This window comes from Kryptolebias marmoratus, linkage group LG10, assembly GCF_001649575.2.
Source record: "Kryptolebias marmoratus isolate JLee-2015 linkage group LG10, ASM164957v2, whole genome shotgun sequence".
NCBI classification, from domain to species: domain Eukaryota; kingdom Metazoa; phylum Chordata; class Actinopteri; order Cyprinodontiformes; family Rivulidae; genus Kryptolebias; species Kryptolebias marmoratus.
Genome location: NC_051439.1, coordinates 3449826 through 3469675, shown reverse-complemented (window position 1 = coordinate 3469675; position 19850 = coordinate 3449826). Strand labels below are relative to the sequence as shown.

Genomic DNA, 19850 nt, shown 5'->3' with positions numbered 1-19850 from the left:
GGGGGGGGGGGCATTGTGTATTTTCAATTTAACAAAATATAACAATATTGCTTAACTTAAAAAAACAAACAAAACATCTTTAACAACTAGGGGCTAGCACACTTCAAAAATTATACACACAGAAGAGCCTTCTCACTGTGGGCTACAGTAAGCTGTTATATGATTAAGTATGGACAGGCATTACAGATTGCCACTTGTAAAAAAAATTGGCAAATAATAGCCAATTAAAATCCATCGACTGAAAGATCTGTCTACCTCTAATTAAAGACCTAGCATTCCTTGAAGAAACGCATACCACACACCACCTTTCATGCCAATTTAATGCCCAGTTTACACAATGTCAATTTTGATGGAAACCGTAGCTTTTCTGCAGCGGTCCGGCTGTTCGTGTACACACCGGACATTGTTTTCTACAAAACTGAAGCATTTTGAATCCAGGTCTCAGAGTAGAGGTATTTGGGAAAATCTCCCTAGACAAGTGAAATTGTGCACTATTGAAGGCAGCAACCATTAGATTTTCTACACTTGTGCGAGTAGATGAGCAATAGTAAAAGTGGCAGATAAAGTGCTGTTTGTGCAACTCACCCTTCTAAACATGTAGCAGCAACCCAAACTCACTGTCATTTTGGACATAGCTGTTTACATGCTCTAGACTGCCTGCACATCTAGTTGAAAGTCTGGCATCAGTGTTGCCAGATATACTATATTTACCATTTATATAAGACCGTTTTAGAGTCGTCCCCATCCTTTTCTGTGCACAAGTTGGCCAATATCAACACACAACCTTACAACCTCTCCCGTCTGAGAAAGTGCACCTCACACAGCACCTATAGTTTGGGTCAAAATACAATAATTTTAAAACAACAGTACCATAGTTTGTCATTTCCTATCTGGCAACCCTGCCTGGGACGTAAACAACAACAGATTAGATGAACATAGCCATGTCAATGTAAACATGCTTTTTTCTTGTTGATTCATCACAATAAGCACTGAAAAAAAACACTAACGTTTTTAGAGATTGCTCTCAAGTAAACAGAACCTTAGGGGCAGTTTACACAATGCTGTTTTGCAGTGAAACTGAAACATTATTGCTGCGATTTGGCAGTTCATTTACACAACAACAGCGATCAGATTTTCTGACAACCAAGCTTTTAAACACAGGTCTCAGAGTGGAACTTTTTGGTTACTCCCTGTTATATACAGGAAAACGCAACGTGTAAAACATGCGCACTACAGACAGCAGCAGCGAGAGTAGATCAACAGCAGTAACAATGGCAAATAGCAGGGGCCTGCAGCGGATTTAACAGGTACAGGATTACCGTGTAAGTGTGTACCCTTTTCCAACTCATCAGAAAATGTGCAACATTCTCAGGAGAACAGTTATGTGTAAACATAGTTTTAGACTGAGCTCATCTTAAGTTGAGAAATTGTAGCTGCTTTGTCAAACTTTTTAACATTATGCACAATCTCAAAAGATATCACAAGATGTCATGCTCAGCATTTAGAATGATTCTTCTTCTAATCAGATCAAATTTTTATGGCAGCTGATTTAGATGCAGTCATTTGTGCGATTTCTTAAGATCCGTAAGCTGTGGTGACTTCAGACTTCAGGTTGGCTTCAAATATAAATCAGCTGTGGATGTACATACAATGATTAGTTTCTGAATGCTTCTTAAACATAAATCCAATAGTTCTTTTGATATTTTGCTAACAGACAGTAAAAAGAACGAACAAGAATTAGGCTAAATCATTTTTGTCCACTATGTTTTCAAACTCTTCAATAAATCATTATTGACTACTTACACTGGCTAAAAAAATACTGCCATGTAAACTGAATTTTCTGATTACTTTATTGTGAAAAAGGCAGAATTTGAGGATAACATTAGGAGGTGTGTATTATTCTAATCCTGGTTGCATTATGTTGACATGTTTTGCACATTAATCCCACTATTACACCCGACTCACACACGTAGGCTCCAAGGCTGCAGTGGAGGTGGATCAGCACAGGAGGGGTGTGAGCGGCATGTTTTTTTGGGTGATGAAGAAATCCATGTACATCTTTGTGCTGAGAGACATCAATAATGAAAGCTTTGGATGAGTACAAACACAACAGTACTGTAGGGGGGCAAAATGTCATTGATCATATTCTGTAACATGTAGTTTTTTATTTTGGTAAATAAAAAGGGTACATATTGAGACTCTTGTTGTGCATTGTGTTAGTCTTTTCAAGGCAGCTCTCCTTGTGCTTTGTAAAGTTTTAATTATTCAAATAATTTCTGCTCTGTCAGCTCAACTTCTGTTTGTTTAATTTTGCACATCATTCTGGACTATTTTTAGGATGCTTTTTGTGAGCTTCATCTTACACACCAATTATTTTTTTTGCACACTGCAGAGAAGCAAAAGGAAGCCGAAACTGCTTTTGCTTGTGTCTGTGTATTCATTTATTAGTCTGTTACCAAAATATCCCATGAACCACTGGATGAACTTTAATGAAACTTTCCAAAAATAATCACTGAACGTACATCTACAAATCTTTAACTTTAGGAGAACCTGGTTCAAGATGGCTGCCACAGCAAAATGAGAAACAAAACAAACAAAAATAAAAAACACATAAATGGTATTACTTTTACAGACAATGAACTAAAATTTAATGCGTTAATAGCTGAGTGATTAAAAGCTCTTCAAAATGTTGGAAGAAATGTGTTTAGCACAACAGAATATTTGCATGATGTGCAATTTATCATGGAAACCGAGGCAACAAATGTGATTTTAAGATAAAGTTTACCTGCTTATTGCTGTCTTTACAGATATCTTCTGTGCAACAGATGTGACACATAAAGAAATCCCTAATTTTTGGAAAATATTTGCTTTGATGCTCACTAACAAAAGAAGGTTAGATATGGTGAAATTGAAATGCAAATGAAGTCCAACTTTGAGTCCTCGACTGGTGCATGAAAAGTCCCAGTGTCAATCATGAAATCTCTACAAAACTGTCCAAGCTTGAAGCCTACGTCACAAACAGTTTAGTGACTCAACATCTGCCTGCTGATCAACTCCGAGCACACTTAATCATTGTATGAGAGCTCAATGCAGACTGTGTTCACATCAACATTCAGATGTGCCGACCTCAGTAAAGCAGAGAAGCAGGCTTGAGCAATGACAGCCATTTTGGTCAAACCTCTCAAATAGCAAAGCGGGAGGTAGCAAATGTTAAGCTGTCTGGGTAGTTCCCCAATTCAGAAACCACTCTGAGCTCTTCAGTAATAGGTGTGGTTTTTGAAACATGTGCCAAGTGATAACATGATCACTCTGATGGCACAATGAGTAATGACAACAGTTTAGATGAGATCTATTCAGTGACCTTCATAAAGTCAGTATCACACTACACACAAAAGCAGTTTCAGACAGGTGTTAGCACTTAAGGTAACATGAGAGCCAGATTGTCAAAGATTTAGGCATCTCTCTCATACAGAAAAACTGGCATTACGGGAAGAAAAAAAGCCAACATGAAAACAAAGCTTACTTTTTTCTTTTGTTCCAAGCACAAAGTTTTTTTTTTATAACATTGAGGAAGTACAGCTTTATCCACTATTCTGTTTCATCCGTTCGTTGTCAGAACATTTTCCTGTAAAGTTCAAGGGACATTTTTCCTGTTTTGCAAATAACCTCTGGACTTCAGGAAACCTGTCAAACCCACAGCAGGGAAAAAATGAGATGGAAAACGGATAATGTACTTGTCAGTTAGTTCAGGCGACTGTGTTGTTTGACTCTGTAATTTGGAGGTGGCAGAGCACACTTTTTTGGTAACATTTTTTTTTCTCTGGTTGATTATTCAACATGTAAAAATGGAACTGTAACTTTATAACACTGAATTGATTTAAACATACTCTTAGAGGCTGCAAACAACAGAAATTAAAGAATGTCCTTAAAGGAATGCATATCACCCACCACCTTTCATGTAGGTGTTTTAAACTAAGGTCATCTTATGATGAATAGGATAGAGTTGTATCTGTTTTGGTCAAATCTTGTAAACAATGTTGTAACAATGTGAAGCTCAGAGTATGTATTGTGACTCTTAGGTACTACAACATCAAGTTTTAACTAAATATCTGTAAAACTGACTGAGTTACAGCTACTTTTACATTGGCTAATGTTGGATTAGCTATGGTGGCCATCTTAAATTGGTTTGTCTTTTTAAAGTTAATCAGTTGTAGGTGTACATCCAATGAATACTTCTAAATGATGTTTTCCTAAAAGGCAACAAGGGATGACTCCTTTTGCAATAAGTAGCACTTTGTAGCTGAAAGTCATTTGCAACACATCCTCAATCACACAGTATTTTAGCTCAGTATCTGTGAAACTGACTGAGTTATAGTCATATTTGTGTCTTTAAAGGTCAGCAGGCTGTGGCAGCCACCTTGAAAGGTGTTTGACGTCAAAAGTTAATCATTTGTAGAAGTGCATCCAGTGATTACATTCTGAGAGTTTCATTAAAATCCGTCCAGGGATTCATGAGATTTTTTGCTGACAGGGTAGACCTCAAACAGTTAATAACAAAATTTTAACAAAAATCTGTTAGGGATCAGTCTCAGCTACTACTACATCAAATTTTACGTAAACATCAGTGAAACTGATAAAATTATATCCATTATGTGTCTTTTAAGGTCAGTTGGTTGTGGCAGCCATCTTGAATCATGTTGACTCCAAAGGTTGACCAGTTGCAGATGTACATCCAAAGATAATTTTGAGAGTTTGATTAAAATTTGTCTATATTTTTTGCTAACACACACACACAGGCAAAAACATTTTTCTTCACTTTACCATTCTGTGGTGGGCAGTTTACATGTCTCTAAGGGCACTGATAATTTTAGCACCTAATTCACTGCCCTCAAAATGTCAGTGATCATTTTTATTCAAATATCTCTTTGTTTTAAATCAGAGATCTTAGTATCTTTTAAATACACATATTTGTTGCAAATCCAATGCAGGTGATGCTTACTGGTGTTTTGTCTATTGACCTAAATCTATGAAGTAAATGATAATTGGTTGAATATTAGAAAAACCTTGCGGCAAACATTTAGCGATAGAGGGAAAAAAACAGAAAACCACATGTGGGAAATTAAATGGAAATGTGACATTTGGTAGTTTTATCCAGCTGATTTTACAAAAGCGTGTGAAAACAAATTTAATAGCTGTGAAGGTTATTATTAAATACACCTCAGATAATGACAATCAGACATCTATTAACTGTGACAGATAATAACACTGAAAGATAATAAAAAACAGACTTGTGTGTAGCAAGATATTGCATTAAATCTCATATCTCAAAGAAAAGATTAAACTAAACAATTACTAGATTTACAAAAAAAACCATCTTGGTTTTCATGCAGTCCATTTTAAATAAGGACAATATTATATCTAAGTACATAAATGTGACACCAAATGAATTCAAAAGCAAATGTGGAAAGTTTTCAGCAAAATACTTAAGGACCATGTTGTAGAAAGTTCACAGCAACAACAGAGAGTGGTAAAAACAATAACTCCCCAACAGGAAAACATTTCTTGTTCTTCTGCCCAAACCTGTTCTTCCAGATCCTACTGCAGCAGTGGCGTCTTTTTTTATTCTAGTCACGTTGAATTCAAACTCTTTTTCTTACGTGTCCAGCCTTTTTGCTTGTTATAACCTGGTTTCAATCAGAACAGCACTCTTTGTTTTTTAGAAAAGATAGAAGATATGCTTAAGCGGACTGAGAAATATATCACTTGTAAGCAAAAACAAACAAGCTGGCCTATGACATCACCCTTTACAGTCAAAACCTAAACCATGATGGGGTTTTTTTCTTGGTTTACAGCTGATACAACTGTGGTTCAAACTGGGTTTTTTGATTTGTTTTGTTTTATAATCATTTCCGCTGTCACATTTAAATGGAAGCAATGCAGTATCCACGCACCTGGCAGAAAGTTATGTCTCAAGAAAAATAAATTGAACATGAGCACAGTGAAGACAGAGGTCACCTGAGAAACAAGTGATGTTCAGCTGAAAAAGGCAAATATTAACCCAAAAAGCACTCAAACGCAGTTCGAACCAGGGAAGTCACAACACACCCAAGTTAACAAAAAGTTATGAACTCAAGTCCGAAACTTATAACTTCATTTCATTTTAAAATGAACGAAAGAGAAAACAGTTTACTGAAGTTTACTTACATCTTCCAAACTGTTGAAGTTGCCTTGAAGAGTTGTTATTGGAAATAAATCCTCTGAGAGCAACTTAGCTAACGTGCTGCTAGCTTGCTAGTGGTTAGTTCCGCTTCCCTGTCAACTAGCTAACGACACCACCCAAACTATACTGGGAGGAAAACAATAAGAGAGACTTATTAAGACAGTCAATACTTACTGTTAACCCCTCTTGAGACAGAAGTGACCTCACAACTCCTCCTTCGTGTCACGGTATGTAAACTTGGACAGGTTAGTCCCGAATTCCTCCACTGACTCCGCCGTCTGAGGAAATGTGAAAGTATGTCGGTTGGTGCTTTCACGTGTCGTCGTAAATAGCGTATATCCCCACAGGGAGACGTTTTAAAAGTTTTTACGTGAACTTTACTGTAATGTAATAGCATTTGAAATAATGCCGACATTAACCTATAAATAATCCTTTCATGCCTTAAAATTTGGGATCCATACCTCATTTGCACTCTACGGTATTTCAGTAAGAGGTACATGAAAACATGTAAAATAACAAAAATAGTTTTGTATATTGCTAACTTTTTAAATGCTTATTTAATTTGACAAACCAACACGGAATTTATTTTCATAATAGAACATTGTGTGAAGTTGTGTGTGTTTTCAGGAAAATTATTTAAATTAATTGAGAGAAACGATGCAATGAGATGAGTACTTGAACGTAGCACATGCTAGTAGGCACGTCCTGTCAAATGTATGGAAGACCAGAACCGCCAAAATAATAAATAAAAATAAATAAATAAATGGCCCAATAAAAAGTTTGAGAAATTTATTGCACATTAAAATATGGCAAAAAATTAATGTCTGTATTGCATTTTAAACTGTAATGATTTATTTATTTGTCATAATTTGTTTTTATTTAATTTATCTTTTTTATTTTTATCTTTATTTATCTTATTTTTAATCATTTAGTTTCTTTATTTTTTGTCTTTTGTTTAAAGCTACTCATTTCAAAGATTGAAATCAGACATTAAAAAAGGTTATTCTGATATACTATAAATGGAACAGTTTGAAAAAGTTTACTTTAGTAGTTTTCCAGACATATCAAATGCAATTTTTGAAATGTGGGTCCTCACTCAATGTAAACAAATCACTTGGCTGAATCTGACGAAAGCCTTTATGAAAGCGTGAGTCACATACCCTTTGGTAGGCTGGCTGTAGTCTGTGTAGGTAAACATATACGGTGGAATCAGACAAGCGTAGAATCTCAGAGACATTTAGGTGGAAATATAAACGTGAATCTGCTGCTAAACACAAAAAGCAGAGAAAGAGAAAGTAAGGACTGTCAAGAATAAATATCAGGGATCAAGTAAGACAGTGGAGCTCCATAAAAACACAGTTCAGCATTTAAACACACATAGCTTTTGTCAAACTTCTGCTAGACCGGTAAACTTAATATATGACCTATTTTCAGTCACTCTGGCTCTTTTTAATGTAAAAAACACACACACAAATTGTAGTTGGTTACAAAGAGTTACTTACAAATTTTTAATTTAAAGACACAATATGAGAAAAATATTGTGCAGATTAAGTTTATTAGTTTATGATTCATTTTGTCAATCTTCATGACATTGCAATGAGTACTTTTAATTTCAAAACTGTATTTATTTATGTATTGTTTTCCCTATATTCTTCATTTTTATGAATCCTCTAAAATTATTTAAAATAGAATTTTATTTTACTGAAATCCTTTTGAAATTTCTTGATTTAATGTCACTTTTTAAATTATTTCTAGTTTTTGTTTCCCTTCTTTTCCTTGTTGCATTTTCTCTGCTGCTTATTTCCCACGAGTTCACTTATTTCTATATTTCTGTATAACTTTTATGACTCCAGAGAGAGAGAAAAAAAAGAAGCACTGCTCAATTTCCCCACATGAGTGCAGCATTTANGAGTATTTTACATGAAGACAGAATGACAGATATTTTTCAACGTGCTCCTTCTGAGCGATACTCTGAAATCTGAGCCTCTAGCGCTGATTCTGCTGTGTAATTCCCAAGTTTTATGCTTTAAACCACAAAAGCCTTTTCAAGGTGACTGCAAAGATACTAGGCAGAGAGCCAGCCAAGATATCAACTAACAATATCTGAAAGGCAAGTGTTTTTACCTCTATAACTGCACCTAAATGCCTTTCCTTTTGTGTTTAGCTACAACTAAACACCAATGAGCTGAAAATTCAATGCACAGCTCCAAATCTGCACAAAACTGCCCTAACTAAACTGCCTATAGTGCCTGAATGATGACTCGCTCTCTCTGCCCATGTAACTTTTATAGAGTCTACATAACATGCATTATTCAGCAATAACACACAGACCATCTGGACTTCTGTGTGTTTTTGCATGTGTGTCTACGGATCATGGGGTGCTTCGTAGATATCTTCCCCCTGCTGCCATAATTTCACGCCACACCCAGCAGCGCTTGAAGAGCAAAAAATTAGTATTTCCCCTGTAATTACAGCTAAGGTTTAATGTGCGGGTTTTTCACAGAGGATGTGTGTGTGAGACAGAAAAGAAAGGGAACAGAGAAAGAAAAGAAAGTGGTGAAAGAAAGAAAGACAGAGTCAGTGAGCACGTATTAGAATCTACCAAAATTGTACGTTCAGGATCAAGCTCTTTTATCATGCCGTTCCTCATTAGTCGAGATGGGAGTGCTGCCCTAATTCTATAATTCCTAAATCATGCCTGTTAGTTGAATATGAGGAGACAAAGGTACAGGGGGAAGAGGAGAATGGATTAGCCTCTAGTCTAATGATGTGTCTGAGAGAACCGGAAAGAAACAGAAGATAAAATGAAGAGACAGAAAGGAAGAAAGACAGAAAGAAAGACAAAAAGAAAGAAAGACCAGAAGAATGGAGATAGGTTGCCATCTGTATTTCCTGGCTTTGCTTTTTTCTTGCTGCCAAAACCAACATCACACGGGCCAAATTTATTTGCGCCAATTTTCTTTTCCCACGTGCCTCCTCGCTAACGAAATGCACTCAAATAATTAAGTGCTTAGTTAGATCTGGAAAAGAAAAACAAACATATAGCTGTATGTGTCACCATGTATGTCAGTGACTTAGTCCAGACCGCTTTCTCATGATTTCAGTGAGCACATCTGTTAATTTCTGGCTCTGCTCCAGTTGTTTCCCTCATCCATCTTTCCTCTCACAAGGATTGAGACATGGGAACGTTTCAAGGCCTTGCTTGATCGAGCTTAATTTTACATTGGGCTAATTCCGCTGGTACCTGATACTTGTCAGGACAAAGAACTGGCTGACCAAGCGTGCATCTCAATATTCAGAGATAATTTTATTCCCTCGTCTCCTTTTCACTGGAATCCACTCTTTCTCCGTTTGAATTGAGCTCTCATATGAAGCAATTTGTTTGAAACTAGAGACATCAATAGCCATTAGCCTGCTTTGCGCAGGAGGGCCAAACATGGCAAGCCGAGGCTCATTTATTATTCATGTACCTCAGTTTCCCCCAAAACAACATTTCTTATATTCTTTTTTTTGCATCATGCTGCCAGAACTGACAAGTCAGTGGTTTCAAATAACGCTTTTAAAGCAAATTTGATAAATGTTTCAAGCTGGCACTAGCTTCTGTGAGGGAAAAATGCCAGTCTGGAGTCTGACTGGCATTTTTGACTAGTCCCGTCTGGAGTTTGTGAAAACCTACATCGGTTAATAACAGAGGGAAACTTTTTGGAAAAAAAATTAAATAATAAACTGTTAGTCTAGTCACAAAATGATTTTATGTCAAATAGTTATAAATAGTTAATACCTTATCTGCCATGACATCAGTCTTAGAGCACGGAGTGTGGAAAAATGGACTGATGTCTTTATCCAGGCTAGGCTAATGGGTAACTAGACAAAGGTCTGTTTATTTTTTTTAATTGTTTTTCAGGCTTATAAAATAACTTTATCTTGAAAATGACACACCTGTGTAAAAAAAGGCTACATTAGCTAATATTAAACCTCTACACTTTTGCATGTTACCATTTCTTAGTTCGTCACTGTTTTGCCAACAGAACATCTGTCTGCCATTGGGAATTAGAGTCATGCAAAAATGCTGAGGTTTAATATTAGCTAATGTAGCCTTTTTTAGACCTGTATATCATTTTTGAGAAAGGGTTGTTTTATAAGCCTGAAAAAATTTATAAAATGGGCCTTTATTTGGCGAGCCATTAGCCTAGATCGTCGAAGATGTCCTCCATTTTCTTTATACTCTGTGCTCCATGACAGATGATAAAAAAAACTATTGATAATTATTCATAGAACATAACTTCAAAAATGACCAGGCTATACCTTTAAGGCAGAAATTCACCAACTTATTGAGGATGCTATTCATTATTATTTTGCCCATTTATCTAAGCCCGAGCAAAGTGAGTCCAGCACCTTTGACTTTGAAATCAACAACACAGTATCTCTCTACACTGCTGCAGTTTGACCACATTTAAATGAGTTATTATGCATTCATTTACAGGAAAACCCTCTCAAATTTACAGAAAAATCTGCCAGGGCAAAAAGTACTGTTTGCAACATGCATTAGGGTCAAATATTTGCTGTCTCCTGACAACTGGTGCTAGCATCTTTGGAAAAAAAAAAAAAGTTTAGGAATCTTTGCACAGGTGACTTCACAGAAAGGGTACATGTATGTCAGAAAAGTTATTATTTATCCTTGCTTCCAGTTATGAGTGTCAAACATTGTTAAAATGTAAAACAAATATGTACAATCCTGTTGTTGGTACAGAATAGCAAACCTGATTATAAAACAGTGCATCTCTCCAGATCTGTGACTGCTCTAAGGGCAGTGGTCCAAGGAGCACAGCGCACAACCCGTAGTCCAGTTTTTAAAAATTACAAGCTAAATCTGCATGTTTTTAAGCACAAGTTTTGCTTTCTTTTCTTTTCTTTTAGTTTCAGACTGACCTGTTTTGAAGTTTAGACTGGAAATCTCTTGTTGGCAACAAATTCCACCGAAATGTGACAGAATTAGAAGCACAATTTCAAAGTCATTTAAAAGAAAAAACAGACTGATGTGCAAAATGATCAAGCCTTGAAATAAACAACTGTTGACACGTCACAAAGGAAAAAACAAATTAGATGACAAAATTGAACAAACTTTCTCAGTGCTGTAGTTCCCAGAATTGGGGTTGGGACCCCACTGTGGGTCGTGAAACAAGTGTGGAGTCTAAAGATGACTTCCAGAAATAAAATAAAATTTATAGATCATTTCTAATATCCCATTTTTGTTATAGTTTTTATAAGATATATACCAGGCATAAATTGATAAAAATAATATTTTAATAGTGGTTTAGGCTGTCCTGTTACCTTTGAATTTTGGCTAAGCAATGTTTGTATACTTCACTTGGCAATTATCAGGGTTCAAAATCTTTGCTGATGTTATTGTATGGGTCAGAACCTGAAAAGTTTGGAAACCTTTGCCTGAATGAGCATTTTGATTCCATGTACTTCAGTTGTTTCTCTCTCATGTGAAGAAGAGGCTTAGATAATATGCTTCTGTCATTTCTTTTATCCTTTATTTATTAAAACTGGTGAAACGACAGGGGAAGGTAAGGTAGTAGACGTGCATGAAATGCTTCGGAATGGAATCAAACTACAGCCTGCTGTGGGAGGACTCAGCAGGTCTATGCTGGGCCCACACTCCACCACCAGGTGAGCTACAGAGGCACCCCACAGTTCTGACTTCTCAATGTTTTTCTCTGTAGCCAAAGAAACAATCCAAAAATATCAAGCAAGTGCAATGACCATGCAGAACACTAAAGTTTAATAAGTGGATTCAAAAAAATAAAAATCTTAAATTATACGAGCACACATTGAGACCCAAACTATTTTGGTGTTACCAAGCTCTTCTTGTAGATGTAACTATGGGACAACAATTAAATTCAGACTTCTTAAAACATTAAATAACCATCTCAGTAAAAGGTTTATTTTTATGTCTGAAACCCCTTTTTATCACTCATCACCCGCAAACTGTTACAACTCATTTTTTAACATAAAATGACCTTAGTCTAAAAAAACTACACAGGGGTCATATGTATGCCTTTAAGGAATGCTTTAACTTCTTGAAATATTTACCTTATTTCGAGCATTTAGGTGGTTTATGTACAAACCAAATATGTGTAAATGCAAGAAAGTTTCCAACTAACTTTTTTATTATAGTCATAAAATAAATGTAGTGGAATAAAAGATACAACACATGATTTCAAACTGTAACTGTGTGAAGTAAGTTAAAAATACTTAACAGACTTAAAAAGACTTCATAACTGAAAAAAGCCATGCTGCTTGTTAGTTTCCATCACTGGTTGGTCATCAGGTCAGAAATTTGATGGAAACAAGAGAGGAAAGGCTATCAAGCTACTTGGTCTCCACGTCGTCAGCAGCTCAGATTAGCTGTCACATTGCTGACGGAGGAACAGCTGAAGATGGGAGAAGATGATTTCTTCTGAATAATTTCATGCTTTGACTGGCAGAGCTCAATGATCTCCATTCCAAGTCTGACGTCAGAGGACGATAGGCCAGGCAAATAAAAAAACCCAGGTGCAGGTGCATAAATACAATCATCTGCCCTTTGGGAAGCAAAACAAATGCATAAAATAAAGAGTTAATTCACATTTCTGCAGAAGAAAAATCCACTCAATCAGAATGTTTTTGAGTAGACAAAAAGACAATCTTTATTTGTGTGTTTCTCTCCTTGCTCTGACTTCTGTGTTTGCTTCTGACTGAATGGTTTGAATGGCTGAGGTCAGCTTCCACTAAAACACCGTCGACAGAAAAGGAGACAAACTTGTACATGACGCTCAGACCTGGAGGCATCCTACCACTACCAACCATGGATCACAAACCAGAGAAGAAGAAGAACAATAGAAGGACAGCATCAGTGGAACAGAAAAAAAGAAGACACATTTTTTTAATCTTTCACAGGCTATAAACCCATCACTGCATCCCACAAAGGAGTAATTAACAGTGACTTTAAATGCTACAAAAATAAGATGAAACTGAGAAAGAAGCTCTTCCCTTCATTTGTGTTTTCTCCTGTGTGTGTGTCTGAATGTGTGTATGTCCATGCCATGTCTTTGTAAATGTTTACATTTGCATTTGTTTTTCTACATATGTTGGTAAGTTTGGTCATCTGTACATGGGTTGTTGTGTGTGTGTGTGTGTGTTCACAGTGCTTCCCAACATGAAAGAAGTCCCAGTCCCTTGATGCACACACTCTTTCTCTCCCTTCCCTCCTCCGTTCGCTCTTTTTTGCGCTGTTCCTTTCAAAGTCCATGAGTGCTTCCAAAAACATTTTAAGTGTACGTGTGTAGATATGTCTGCGCACATATGTGTGTTTTTGTGATGCTACCCCACACACAAACACACACCTCGCCTCATTTGCCACAGTCCACGCACTTCCTTTATTGGTTTAACCCTCAGACCCAGGACCAGCTTCAGTCACTGTTTATGTCCACTGCGATCTGAGTGTCGGGCTCAGAGGGCTGATTTCCAGTCAGTTTCACCCCGCGGGTCCATTTATCTTCCCGGCCCAAGCTAATCCATCAACAACTGAAAGCCCAGACAGGAGAAACCGTGTGAAGAAGGAGTTTGAATTTCTCTCTTTGATGTTTGGAAAAAGTCTTAGGGAGAGCAAGAGAGCAAGAGCAGGGTGTTTCTGATTTTTTTTTTCCCCATGAAAAAATATATCATCATTAGAAACAAGTTTGATCTGAAGGTTTCACAGTGGTCATGCAACATGAGTGTCACCTGTTCTCTGTTCCTTTGCTTCACCCTGTCTTTCCTCCAGATCTCAGACCCATCAGTTATTCCTGCCAGTCTGTCAGTGACCACAGTCATGATAGTACAAACAAACAAAAAGGTGGGTGGCCAGTGGTACATTCATACAAGAGAAAGTCACCATTCCAAAAGTCACCCGACCCGAAAGACATTAAATAGTGCTGGAGATGCCTGTGTAGACCAGGCCGTGATAAATGCTTTGTTTAGAAACATTGAGAAGACAAAAACACACCCCACCCGAAAATCTACATCTCAACCAGAACACTCCAAATCCCCACCCTCCTAATGAAACTGGCTATGATTTTACTTGTCAACACATAGAGCTATCTGAGTTTCTTCAAAATCTAATTGGATGATTTTTAAATCAAATTGGGTCTGAAAATATCAACACATAGAGTATTATATTTCTATGAAGCCCATCCAAGGGAGCATAGTAGAAATAAAATTTGAAGCTGTAAGAATCCATCTGCATGGATTTAAAATTTGTGTCCTCAGTTTAGTTAATCTGTGTGCTGGATTACTAACAGATGTCATTCTGTTTGAGAACAAGCAATATATCATTCTTTGGGTTCAGAAACTTGTTGTACAAATTCTTGTTTCAAGGATCACTAACTTTTAATCAAGCTGCCAAACTTGTAAAACTACAAACATCACTTCCCATCAACTGTAGAAAAGCAGATAATGCACCACAGACTAATTTTAATCAAAACGAGGCATATTCCTAACTGCATGAGTATTTAAGAATTGTCAATAAAGTAACATGAGGACAACAGTTTACCTAAATTATACAAATTGGCATGTTTTTAATTAAACTGTTGTAATGACATCAAAAGAAGATATAAATGTCTGATTCATAAACATCTGACGGGATTTAGGAGAAAACACAGAATTCTATTGATGTTAAGTAAGTAAGCAAGCTTTATTTATACAGCCCTTTTCATAGATATAGTAATGAATAAAAAGCGCTTCACAGTAGAGCAAAATAAATATTCTGTTTATGTATTATTATGCATTTATTGTATTAATTATTGTGTTATTGAATACTACAGAATTAGCATTTTCTGTGAAAATGCAGTGTGAATACTGAATGACCTTACTAAAGTTTGCTGAAGAAGCTGAAACTGAGTTGTTAAAGTTGAAGCAAGGAGAACAGAAGCAAAATGGAAGAATATAAAATATTATACTATGTTAAATTCTTTGAAAAGCCTAAAAGTTACAAAACCAAAGTTCATAGCACACTATTCTCAATCATGCCGAACATTTTGAATAAGTATGAATGGTTAAAATAGCCCAAATTATGCAGAAGTAGTTTGATTGCAAAAATCGTATGGAAGAAATTCGTTTGTATTCGCACATTTACAGCCCGAGTTTGCAATTTGTAGACGGTCCCTAAAAACCCCTGTCTCACTTGCGGTGTTGCATTTCTCATCCACACAGAAAACAAAACAGAGCACAACACCTGTTATACTGAAACGTTAAGATTTTTGCAACTCTGTGCGTTCAGTTTACTAAACTAATTGAACAAATTCTTACGGCGTCAAATTTTATTTTTGCCAATGACGCTGTGGGGTCTCTGTACATTTCTCTTTTGGTTTAATTAAAATTTGTGGCCTCATTGTTTTTTTGTTTTTTTTTCCTTTTCCTCTTTTTTTCTCACCTCAGTGCATTTGCTCTTATCCTCAGTGCAGTTGGAAACGGTCCACGTTGTATAGAATTCCAATTACAATGCAAGCACGGCCACTTCCAATTCGTGGTTTTAGAGGATGGGATAGCAATGTGAGCAAAATCCAATTTTTGTGCATTCAGGCCTATCGCTTAATGCATCCCATCGTGATTGGATGGTAGGAACTGCACTGGGACGACAAGTTTAATCACAGCCATGGCTACATCTACCCCATCAGTGGCCAAGAGTCAATAGTCAAATTAAAAAAAAGACCCCCTGATATGAGTGCTGAGACTTTTCTCATGTGTTTTTAGCTGAAAGGTGCTGTTCCACCAAGAAATCAGGGATAGGAGATGAAGGGCATCTTCCCGACGGCCTCAAATCCTCCAGCGCTCACAGCCATGCCTGGGAAAGGTGTCTGTGGCTGGGCCAAGGAAGGGGCTGGCAGTGGGGTGGGCGTGGTTGGTGGTCATATTGAGGTGGAGGTGGGGAGAAAAAGGGACGGAGAAAGAGGGCTTCCCTGAGGGGTGGTGGATTTAGAGGGACAGCCAGCCCAGCCCATCATCCAGGGATGTGGAGCTCCAGGAAGAGGAGGGAGAAGGGTCACAGCCAGAGGAGTCCCAGGAACGGTGAGCCCAGAGCTGCTAACAGGGCCACGCACCCTGCCCTGAAGCCGGGACCCCCATCAGTCAGGAACGGCTCTGGAGAATCATATCCCGACCCATCTGAAAGAAAAAGACAAGAAAAAACAAACAAACGACAAAACATCTGAACCAAGAAAGACGCAGACAGATGCAACGACAAGACAATCTAAAAGAAGAATGTGAATGGATTTTACATAAAAACAAAACAAAAGAGTGGATCTGCTGGTGTGGGGGGAACAAGAAAAGTGAGCGACAAATCACAAAACTCTTATCCTTCAACAGCTAATGAAAGGCAAAGACACGGCAGGAAAAAAAAAGAAGAGCAAGAAAAGGAGAAGGAGAAGACGACAGCAACAGAGCACTGCAGGGGGTTTAACCAACCTAATTACAGTTTAATCACAGAGACTTGGAATCTGGAGCAGCTGACACACACACACACACATCCGTTCACACACAGCTCACTCACACAGTGACAGCATTTCACAGACGAGATGAAAGTTGCAATGTCAGACAGATTACTTTAACCGCACAAAAACCAGAAATTTAATGAGGAGCAGCAGCAATGACAGAATAAAAGAGCGTATGTTGTTTTAGGAATTATGAAGGAGGAGAACATTTTTTCCCTCTGTAGGGAGGTATGGAATGATCTGAGCCTGGAAAGCTGGGAAAGAGCCGACACTCTTTTGTGAAGCTCTTCAAAGCTGCGTTTTTATCTGGGGAAATATGTTACTATACCAAGGTTTGATTCTGTAATCTGGGTTATTCTGAAAAATTATGAGGTCAAATCTGTATTAGAACAGACGCACAGGTAGCTTTTAAAGATAGCACAGTTGAGTGTAAAGTCTGCAGGAATCTGATCCTTGTGTGTGACTCAGGCTCCCTTGAGTTCTTTTTAAATGGCACTATCATAGGACAACATGGGGCACTGGTGAGAGCACTGAGCCCTGCCAAGAAGCCATTTTGAAAGGAGTAACTTGAGTATTTGGGGAAATCTTTTGTTGTTGCAGTCGACCCCTTTGTATTATCATTTTCAAAACAAGCTTAAAGCATTTGAAAAAAATAATATAAAAAACTAAAGTGATAGTTCAGATCTTTTAAAAATGTGTTCTGTGAAAAAGTTATGATGGACAAATAATTCTTCTCTTTTGTTGATAGCACTTAACCTCAGTTTGGAGAAATAGTTTATTTCTGTCTGGACTGACGAGTGGTAAAAAAACACAAGTCGAAACCGCTGTGTTAAAATAACTTTGGTCTCAAAACTTTCAGTGATTCACGTATGTGCCATTTTATTCCTTTAGGTTTAAACAAATCTGGGAACTCACTTTGTTTTATTGTCATTCCTGCTGGTGAACTGTGAAAAATTAAATCTACCAAGGTTTGGAAAGGTTTTAAAATGGTGTTTGTATCAACCACTATAACATTTTTGAGACTAGTTTCTAACTCGTCAGTATGGTCAAAAATAAACTCCATTGGCAGATTCACTAAGTTTCTTTATTGCACCATATCTGCTCCATATTTAGCTCTTCATTTCCACCCAGTATTTGCTCCATCTCTGCATCATACTGATAAAGCAAATAGGGCTAATTGTATGGTAGCGCTAACATCAAACTGCGCAGGCGCAGAGAGATGCCGTGTGGCTGACCGCTAAGTCAGAGATGTATAGCTAACTTTGCAAGGGTTTTGCAAATTAGACAAATGTATAAAATCTGAAATTGCATACCTGAAAGGTTATGCAAACCATTGGTGAATGAGGGCCTATTTCTTCAAACTGAGGTTGTTCAAAGAGCTATTTAAAAAGTAACCTTTCCACAGAACCCCATCTAAAAAAAGGTAAGTATCTCTTTAATCTGGTAAATACATACCATCAAATTAGACCTCTACTGTATGCTGTACTTATTAATTACAGTACTACTATATTTATAAATCGATGGCTCTGTTAACTCTTTGAAGCAAATCTAGTGAGAAGATTCATGTCAAGGCTTGGCAACATTTATCCAGAGCTCTTTCAGCCTCCTCTGTTATCTTTTTACAAGGACAGAAGGTCTCCCTCACACCCAGTGTGATGTGATGTGATTTGATGTGAAGTGCGTATGCCACTTTGTGCCTTTGTACATGTGCGCCCTTCTCCTCGTCTGTTTCTAAGTGTGTGTCTGTGGCTGTGCAAGCTAGTGTGTGTGTTGTACGTGTGAATGCGTCACAATAAGTGTGTGTGTTTTCAGTGTGTGTAAAAGTGTCAAAGTGTTGCCTGGCTGGTCTGAGAATCAGAGCAGCGAATGTTGCCGGGGCATTCTATCAGACCTCTTATTGCCCCTAATTTTACTTTGATAGGCAATCTGGACCTTTGTGTGTGGGTATGAACGTGTGTTTGTGTGTGAGTGTGAGTGTATAGTTAGAGTGTGACTTACCTGGAGGTCTGACATACACCTTCAGCTTTAGACATGCCCGCCCCACATGGTTTGGGTGAGGAGACGCTGTAAACAGAGATTGAAAGGGGAGATTAGTTCAGAAATGAAATGATTGGTGTTGCTGATTGCCTTCATAAAATGTCTTAGTATAAATCAAAAAAGACATTTTAAAAGTTTATTCTTCCTGAGAGTTATTAAGTGGCCCACTGCATAAGCATTGAAGCATCCCTAATTTGTGAATGCTGATTCAGCATTCACAGTTTTCTTTTTCGCTGCTGTTCTATTAATTTCAGCTACACATCTGATAATTTTAGCTTTTAGCTACAATTTTAACTACTCTTTTGCTATTTTTAAGTATTAGCTATTGTTTTTGCTAGTTTTAGCTTTTAGGTACAATTTTGCTCATTTTAGCTTTTCTTCTGCTTGTTTTAACTTTGATACTTCAGATTCAGCTTCTTCAACAAAGTTCAGTGAAGTCATTCAGCGCTCAGCGTTCACTTCACACTAAGATGTGAAAATACAAAATTTTCTAGTTACTATCCTGTACAAATTATATGATCAGTGTTTCTTTGGGTAGTTTTGAAATAAAACATGCAAATTATACACCAAAATGTGCGGGAGTAGTGTGTTATGGCTTTTGGTAGCGGTACATTGCACATTAGGTGGGTGTGTCATTTTAGTCCAGTCTAATGAAACAATTCAACTTCACCTGGTCTCAAGACATGGATGCTATTGAGAAAAAATAACCTATTATTTTAAAAAAATATATATTATTAAAAAATAATTTAAATGCTTTAAAATCAAATAAAATTGGGTGTGTCTGAGAGTGCACAGTCAAGTGTCAACAGACTTCAATTATATTTTAGCTCAAAATATTCTCTTAAAAACAGAAAGTGAAGGTTCTCTTGAACTTGTCATGTCTCCAACATAAAACACTGTAGAAACATAAAGATTCACACATGTGACCATCAGAATCTTGTGTTCAAAAATACAGGTGCTGGTCATAAAATTAGAATATCATGAAAAAGTAGATTGATTTCAGTAATTCCATTTAAAAAGTGAAACTTGTATATTATATTCATACATTACATACAAACTCATATATTTCAAATGTTTAT

The 19850-nt window shown here is 37.1% G+C and overlaps 2 protein-coding genes across 4 annotated transcripts in view; both read right to left on the bottom strand.

The window, feature by feature from the left end:
• Positions 1-6536, bottom strand: part of LOC108239098 (synaptosomal-associated protein 23) — a 20778-nt gene extending 14242 nt beyond the window's left edge. Inside the window, exon 1 of one of the 2 annotated variants that reach the window (XM_017421604.3) lies at positions 6395-6536. Coding sequence is in view for 1 of the 2 variants with exons in the window: in XM_017421603.3 (XP_017277092.1) it covers positions 6205-6206 (2 nt within the window). In the remaining variant the exon portion in view is untranslated. Of the gene's footprint in view, positions 1-6204; positions 6361-6394 lie in introns of those variants that run through there. The other variant, XM_017421603.3, reaches the window with a different exon arrangement.
• Positions 6537-10503: 3967 nt separating this feature from the next.
• The window catches only part of LOC108239078 (ephrin-A2), a 173079-nt gene continuing 163732 nt past the window's right edge, over positions 10504-19850 (bottom strand). Inside the window, exons 3-4 of one of the 2 annotated variants that reach the window (XM_017421568.3) lie at positions 18733-18798; positions 10504-16405 (exon numbers count right to left, since the gene is read on the bottom strand). In XM_017421568.3, the coding sequence (XP_017277057.1) occupies positions 16287-16405; positions 18733-18798 (185 nt within the window). In that variant the 3' untranslated portion in view covers positions 10504-16286. Of the gene's footprint in view, positions 16409-18732; positions 18799-19850 lie in introns of both variants that reach the window. The other variant, XM_037977964.1, reaches the window with a different exon arrangement.